At 39.2% G+C, this 8,293-nt stretch overlaps 1 protein-coding gene across 8 annotated transcripts in view; it reads left to right on the forward strand.

Moving 5' to 3' along the window:
* NFE2L2 (NFE2 like bZIP transcription factor 2) overlaps positions 1 to 7,421 on the forward strand; it is a 29,851-nt gene extending 22,430 nt beyond the window's left edge. For all 8 annotated transcript variants that reach the window (XM_017666088.3, XM_037020628.2, XM_073218665.1 and 5 more), the window contains 4 exons: positions 3,646 to 3,912; positions 4,447 to 4,536; positions 5,164 to 5,355; positions 5,744 to 7,421. In XM_017666088.3, coding sequence (XP_017521577.2) covers positions 3,646 to 3,912; positions 4,447 to 4,536; positions 5,164 to 5,355; positions 5,744 to 6,970 — 1,776 coding nt within the window. In that variant the 3' untranslated portion in view covers positions 6,971 to 7,421. The remainder of the gene's footprint in view (positions 1 to 3,645; positions 3,913 to 4,446; positions 4,537 to 5,163; positions 5,356 to 5,743) is intronic.
* Positions 7,422 to 8,293: the final 872 nt, after the last annotated feature.

Below are 8,293 nucleotides of genomic sequence, written 5' to 3' on the forward strand. Positions count from 1 at the left end.
TTTGTGAAATACGTCATGTGCCCAGCCACAGGGCTCCCCTACAGGAAACGCTCACTGCCTTTTAGGTCAGCACAGAACACAGTCCTGAGCCTATGGGGCTCCCAACAGTGGGTCTTGGGTGGACAAATTTTTCTGCCGTTCATATTTTCAACATAATTAAAGCTTTGGACACTTCACACGGTATCAAATCCCTTAAGTTTTTTTCTTCTGAAACTTAAGTGAAAATGAGTAACACAGCATGACATATTTAAAGCCATGAGAAGAAACCCATAGTTGCTGCATTCTAAATTGGATGAGAACTTGTTTTAATGAATTCAGAGTAGTTAAAACGCAGATTATTTAAAAGTCTTAGTTTTCTTTTAGAGTTCTCTTAGTAAGAATAAACATTATATAAACATAAGCTTAAAAATACAGAGAAAAACCTGAAACACTTTGCAACCTGTTTGGGTCCCATTGAAGGTTGCCCTGCCTGGATTAAGGACAGTTAGATGTTTTTATTTGAAACATCTTTTGGTGTATTCTGGGTGGAGCCAGTAAGCTAAGGCTGTATGAGCTGCTCTGCCTGCAGCATTGTTTCGTGTGAGATAAGGAGAAACAGGGTGCTGAAGAGCTGATCCAAATGATGTGTCAAATGTTTTTTTGTTCGTTTGTCAGTAAGTATCCATCAAGGTGTCCTTTTCTGATCATATTATGGGAAGTCTTTAAAAATCAAGTCAGTGTGGAGCTGTGCAGTGAAGGGTCATCAGCAATCCAGCAGCAATTGAGTGGGTTTATGTGTGTACAGGAAAGTATACATGAAAGCATAAAGTCTTTTATTTTTTTTTATAGCACGTTACACATGCCTGGTTGGTAGTTTCAGACATTTCCCGAGGAGGAGCCAACTTAATTGCTGAGTGTTTTTTCTGCTCCCACTACAGTTAGGTCCACAACTTCATTATTCTCCACTGGCTTGGAGTTTGGCTGGGCCTATCACAAGTAGTTGGGGCCCATCGCTGTCAGCATGCATAACATTTGCATATATACTCTACATTTACAGATTTCTTGCATGATTCATTTGATCCACCAACATCTGTATGACAGGAATAGGATAGAACAATTTTACTAAATTTATAGCTAAACCATCTGAATCCACTTGACATCACATCTGATGGGGAAGATATCTGAGGGAAAAGTGAAGAATAGAAATATATAAACTCTTGTGTGATTACCACTGGTAATTTTAGAGTAAATTACATTAGAAGTTTTCCTCCAGCCCCTAGGGCTCGGTTCTAGAGATACTTTGGAATAGTCAGATTTGGGTTTAGGCATTTCTAACCTAAATTGCTTCAGTGCTCTTTCGGTTCTTTTATGAAAAAGTCAGAAGTGGGTACTGGTTTTTATCCTGGGGTCTCTTAATAAGTAGCAACCCCAGGCCTAGGCAGTCTGGGTAAAGTGACGGAGGGATGTGACAGAGTGGTCCTCAGTGTTTGCGTTTCTCTTTCATTCATTCCTGAAGAGCTCAGCACACATTATGCATTAGTTTTTGAGAGGGATAAGAGCAGGTAGTGTTCTTTAGAGAGAGAAGCTAAGAGTTCAGTATGAATATACACTGCATCTCCTTAATACTGTGGCCTCTTAGCTCCTATTTGGAGAACAGCCTGGATAGGACACTGTGCTGTGCCGATTCACTGAGAAGATACGGCCCAACCTAATCAAAATTTTAAGTAGGTTTCTCTGTACCTTGGATCTTTCTCTTTCACATGACTTTTGGGTAAACATGTCCATTAAAATGGAAACAGGTTGTTTTTATTAAAGTGTGAATTATTCTCATGCTTTATTTAGTGGGGAGCACCCTGAGAAGATAGCCATGTGTAACTAAATTCTCTGCAGTTGTCGCTCATGGCCAGCAAAATGGCCCAGAGGACATGTGCTCAATCTGTCTGTGAAGAGCCACTTCTTCACTCAACAATATGTCAAGGCAAAGCATATGTATGACAATGGATTTTATATTCTGTTAAGGTTAGGAACCACTGGCCAAGGACCAGATTTTATATTTTTGGTGTAAGCTAGTGTTTAAGAAAGCATGAGTCCCAAGATGGAGGCTGCCTAGGTACATGTCCCTGTTCAGCCACCTCCTTGTAGAATCCCTGCTTTCTAAACCTCAATATTCTTACCTGTAAAATAAGGATATATGTGACCTTTATATGACTGTTTTGAGTATTAGTTTGTTTATATTTAAAGTATTCCAAACAATGCTTGACATAAAGAACTTAATAGGTGTTGGTTTAACAATAGGTATACCCTGGCCAGATCTAAGGAACTACAGGTACTGTTTCAACTAGCCCTAGTGTATGTGCTTTATACTGTTACACTGCTCAAGACTCAGATGATGGCGAATACCCTTGAAGAGGGTTTCACACCATTTAAGATTTCTAGCACCAGCCTCTGCTATTCAGACAAGCTGTACTGACTAGGCTGGGTGGCCTGCTCTTCCTTTGTTGGGTGAAAATAGTCTTGACAGCTCACTGAAGCACCAGCCAGGTTATTTTTGTCCTTGGAAGGCTGAAAGTAGTAGAGCTGTAGACATACTGGGCAGCCTGGTGTTGCCAACCATCACCAGAACCAAAATACAAAGTTTGAATCTCCTGGCCTTTAGGCCCCAACTCCCTTTCCCCCATGTCTTGATTTTTGTAGTCTCAATCTCATTATTTGCAGTATAGATGATTGGTTAAATGGAAACTAATTTAAATTTCCTACTTGTGTAGACTTTTCAAAAAACTAAAATTATAAGTCAAGAAAATTGCTTTGGACATAAGTGATTATGTAAGTCAAAATAACCATTCCGTCCTTGAAAGATTCTCCCTCTAACTTAATACTCTGAGCCATGGGGTGGGGAGGGGGAGCAGTGCTGTTTTTTTAAAGATGGTTATTTATGACACTTCAGGAGGGAACCTAGGGTGGCACCCCTTTCTCAACTCTTTTGATAGGTGTCAGGCACCCTTCACCCCACCCATATGTTACCAGGTGACCATTAGCTAGGATTTTTCTTTTTTTTCCTGCCTCAGGTGCTAAAACTCAAGTCTAGAGGAAATTTTTAGTAAGTGAGCCACAGAGACAAGAATAGCCAGAAATGATGGGGAAAAGATAAACCAATGTAGGAAAGACCAAAGTAATGGTGATAATTTCACAACTGCTGAATCAACAATTTAACTTGGGTTTCCCCCATCCTGTAAACTGGTTATTTTGCTGAGCAAGTTCAGGGAAAAAAATTCCACCTATTTAGTTGTGTTTTCCAAATTCCATTTCTCATAATAAACCAGTGGCTTGGAGTGCTTGCTCCAATTGCTGTATTCTGTTAAATCAGTGTGGGATTTCTTTTAATTCAAGAAGTTGAACAGTTACTTTGCTATTTAGTGACTTCTGCTGACACCATCACCCAGTCATTAATAATTCAAGTAACAAGTGATTAGATGACTACGTTTTTTTAATGAATAGATATATCTAGTAATTTACTGTGCCCTTCCAGAACACTGAATCTGTGTTCATTCAGAGTGTTTGTAATCTCCCCATCTCCCACCATCAACTATGATGCAATGGAAGTTACATGGTATCTGTTAACTTAAAATCATGTTGACCATGGTCTTTCCCACCTTGTTTTAAACATAGGACATGGATTTGATTGACATACTTTGGAGGCAAGATATAGATCTTGGGGTAAGTCGAGAAGTATTTGACTTCAGTCAACGACAGAAAGAGCATGAGCTGGAAAAACAGAAAAAACTTGAAAAAGAAAGACAAGAACAACTGCAAAAGGAGCAAGAGAAAGCCTTTTTTGCTCAGTTACAGCTAGATGAAGAAACAGGTGAATTCCTCCCAATTCAGCCAGCCCAACACATCCCGTCAGAAACAAGTGGATCTGCCAACTACTCCCAGGTACAGAATACTCAGTTCTTGGGAAGGTGCCTAGCCGGGTTTAAGGAAAGAACATTGACTTAGGAGTTAAAACATCTGGATTTGAGTTCCAGCTTTGCTTTGCTATGTCTTCATGACCTGATAATCAAGTCAGCTTCTCAAGTGATTAGGAGAACATAAACTACATGGCAGAGCTTTATAAGCTATGGAAACATTACGTAAGGGTCAGCAGTAGCACCTGCGTGGCAGCAGAACTAGTAGTAGGGATCACTATGGCACTAACTCTGCCAGGCACTGATATAATCAACAGAACACTGAGAGGGATTAGATACCATTGTCCCCATTTTATCTGTGGATGAGTAGTTAAAGCTCAGAGAGGTTAAATGTGCCTAGAGCACTAAAGAAATTGTGGGAGCCAATATCTGGCCCAGATGGTCTCGTTTGTGTGATTCTGTGCTGTTTAACATGATTTCTGAAATAAGAGGAATATTTCATTTAACTGGGTTGTAAACATTGAATGATTTTTTTCTTCCGTTGTCTTTCCCTTTTATCCAGGGTGCCCACATTCCCAAACCAGATGCCTTGTACTTTGGTGACTGCATGCAACTTTTGGCAGAGACATTCCCATTTGTAGATGACAATGAGGTATAACATTTAGTTAAGAGCAAAACTCTACAGCTACATCCAGTATATCCTTTATAGATCCCTTTAATGTGTTTCCATTTTTAAAAAAGAATTCCAGGAGGAAATTTGGTCAAGGAAATCTTAGCCTTATACATAACTTTAGAGTTAAAAAAGGAAAGACCCCTCCCCGCCCCCGACACACACACACACACACACACACACACACATGATGCAGAAACCAAAAATGCTTACCCCTGCATAGCCAGAAGCCTAGGTCAACAGAACCATGGCAATAAGTAACTCACTGGTTATAGGTACTTAGAAATAAATTTTGGTGAGTAAAAACCAAGCTGGGTAATAAACCAAGACCTGCTTGAATAACAATTTTAATCTATTGTCTTTGAAACACTATACTAGGTATTTATAATATAGATACAAATTAAATTATTTTGAAGTTTACCTTCAAATGTATAGGATGAAACAAGCTAGTAAATAAGGAGTAAACTTAAGTAGGAAAAACAGATTGGTTTCATTATATAGAAATAAGTGATTTATAAGTAGAGAAATAACTTTGACCATTTGGAGTTTATGGTGTTTTGATGGTGCCTTGGTGTGAACTCATCCAGATAAATACCTTTTCAATTTTAGGTTTCTTCAGCTCCGTTTCAATCACTTGTTCCTGATATTCCCAGCCAAATCGAGAACCCAATCTTCATTGCTCCTAATCAGGCTCAGTCACCTCAAACTCTTGCCCTTCAGTCAGTCACTAATGATTTAGACAATATGCAGCAGGACATTGAACAAGTTTGGGAGGAGCTGTTATCCATTCCAGAATTACAGGTAACTAAGATCTAATAAATACTGGAAACACCATTTTAGATTCAGTACTTTTAATCATTCCTGTTGTTACTTACTTGTATGCCACCACTTGCAGGAAGGATTGCAGGGTACTTTTAAATTAGTTGTGAGAGCTGCCAGTGCTCACCTAAGTGCACTTTGTTAATTAGGAGGGCTGGATGTCTTGGGGATACATCAAGTTATAAACCTGTAGTCTGATCTAGAAACTCTGAAAACAATACATATACTCAGGCATAAGTATTTCTTAGAATGGTAATTATCTCTGAATTATAGAAAATTTGGAGACATGGGGGAGAATTTACCATCAGATAAGACTACCAGCTATTAATATTTAACCTTGATTCACATAATATAAACTTCTTTTCCATAGTGTCTTAACATTCAAAATGACAAGCTGGTTGAGACTAGCACAGTTCCAAGTCCAGAAACCAAATTGACAGAAATTGACAGCAATTACAATTTCTACTCATCAGTCCCCTCACTGGAAAAAGTAGGGAGCTGCAGTCCACATTTTCTCCATGCTTTTGAGGATTCCTTCAGCAGCATCCTCTCTACAGAAGATTCCAGCCAGTCGACAGTGAACTCATTAAATTCAAATGCCACAATAAACACAGATTTTGGTGATGAATTTTATTCTGCTTTCATAGCAGAACCCAGTATCAGCAACAGCATGCCCTCCTCTGCTACTCTCAGCCAGTCACTCTCTGAACTTCTATACGGACCTATTGATATTTCTGATCTTTCACTTTGTAAAGCCTTCAACCAAAACCACCCTGAAAGTACAGCAGAATTCAATGATTCTGACTCTGGCATTTCACTGAACACAAGTCCCAGCTTGGCATCACCAGAACACTCAGTGGAATCTTCTGTCTATGGAGACACACCACTTGGTTTCAGTGATTCTGAAATGGAAGAGGTAGATAGTACTCCTGGAAGTGTCAAACAGAATGGTCCTAAAACACAGCCAGCACAGTCTCCTGGGGATACAGTCCAACCCCCATCACCATCTCAGGGGTACAGTGCTCCAGCATATGCTGCCCAGTGCGAAAGCACACCAAAGAAAGACTTGCCTCTAAGTCCTGGTCATCGAAAAACCCCATTCACAAAAGACAAACATGCAAGCCACTTGGAGACTCATCTCACAAGAGATGAGCTAAGAGCAAAAGCTCTCTGTATCCCATTCCCTGTAGAAAAAATCATTAACCTCCCTGTTGATGATTTCAATGAAATGATGTCCAAAGAACAGTTCAGTGAGGCTCAGCTTGCACTGATTCGAGATATACGTAGGAGGGGTAAGAATAAAGTGGCTGCTCAGAATTGCAGAAAAAGAAAACTGGAAAATATAGTGGAACTGGAGCAGGATTTGGATCATTTGAAAGATGAAAAAGAAAAATTGCTCAAAGAGAAAGGAGAAAATGACAAAAGCCTCCACCTACTGAAAAAACAACTCAGTACGTTGTATCTTGAAGTCTTCAGCATGCTACGTGATGAAGATGGAAAACCTTATTCTCCTAGTGAATACTCCCTGCAGCAAACAAGAGATGGCAATGTATTCCTTGTTCCCAAAAGTAAGAAACCAGATGTCAAGAAAAACTAGATTTGGGAAGATCTGACCTTTTCTGAGCAAGTGGGTGGGTTTTTTTTTAGTTGTACTAAAAGCTCCTATTGTGATGTGAAATGCAGAAACACACTTTATAAGTCTATGCAAAATTAGTCAAAACTAATGTAGAAGATTTAAAAACTTCAGAAAGCATTAAAATAAGTCATCAATATGCTCAATCCGTAGTGTCACTTTAATGCAAACTTAATCTCTTAGAACACCATTTGGGCTAGTTTATATGTGTAAATACTACAGAAACTCCTTATTTATACTGTTTGTTACATTCACGGATTTATATGATATCTGGCTAAAAGCAAAACTTGCAAAACTAACCACTGTACTTTTTTATAAATACTGTATGAACTTTTTTTTACATTTGTTTAGCTCTGGCAAAAAGTTTAGTTGATAAGCTGGTACTAATAAAGGAATACCATGACTGTTAAAATTATTTCTTTGGAATTCAAGTTTATTTACATGGTTTTACATGACAGTGCATTTAAATACATTTGAATTTTTTCACAATCAGAATGCTTCCTGTGAAAATATAAAAAGCATTTTATGCTCAACTTCTGGTGCCAGACAAAGTATAAGAATTTTCTCTTGAACCAAGGAAAATATGAAATCTTGACAAAAATATTCATTCATTCACATCAATAGATGCATGCCTACTGTGGCCTAGGCATTGTTTGGGGTAACAGAGGATGAAGTGGAAATCCATCCTCCTGGAACTAGGGGAAAACACTAAATACTAAGCCAGGAAAAGGACTGGGAAGACCAGCAGAAGGGAAGCATTGCAATTTTAGGTAGAGTTTTTTAAGTAGGAAAGACAGTGAGGTGGCAACATTTGAAGGTTTGGGAGAGCTGTTCTATTAGAGAGTATCGCATACATTACAAGTCCAAGGGGCCGGTTAGAAGAGTCAGGACTATGACTGAATACGGAGAGGAACAAAGGGTGGGTGGATAGGAGTGGAACATGGCAAAGCCCTGCGAAGTAAATGACGAAGTCCTTAGTAGGGTTTATCTATCAAAGAGGGGAGCTATTGGAGATGTTAAGTTTAAGTAGGAGTAACATCTTTCTAAGTTTCCTCTGCTGTGTTAAGAGGGTCAAGTTGGAAGCAAGGAGACCAAATGGGGAGGCTTTGAAGTTATGCACATGGGATCCATCATCGGTGATAGTGGTAGAAAGCACTGGACTTAACATTTCAAAGGTAGAACTACAGAGTAGATGTGGGGTGAAGGTGGAGTCGAGGGCTTGAACTAAGAATTGAGATGCCCAGAGATGGGTAAAATCGGTGGTTAGAGATCTGGGGGAGAAATCAG

Source organism: Manis javanica, chromosome 12 (assembly GCF_040802235.1).
Source record: "Manis javanica isolate MJ-LG chromosome 12, MJ_LKY, whole genome shotgun sequence".
NCBI classification, from domain to species: Eukaryota; Metazoa; Chordata; class Mammalia; order Pholidota; family Manidae; genus Manis; species Manis javanica.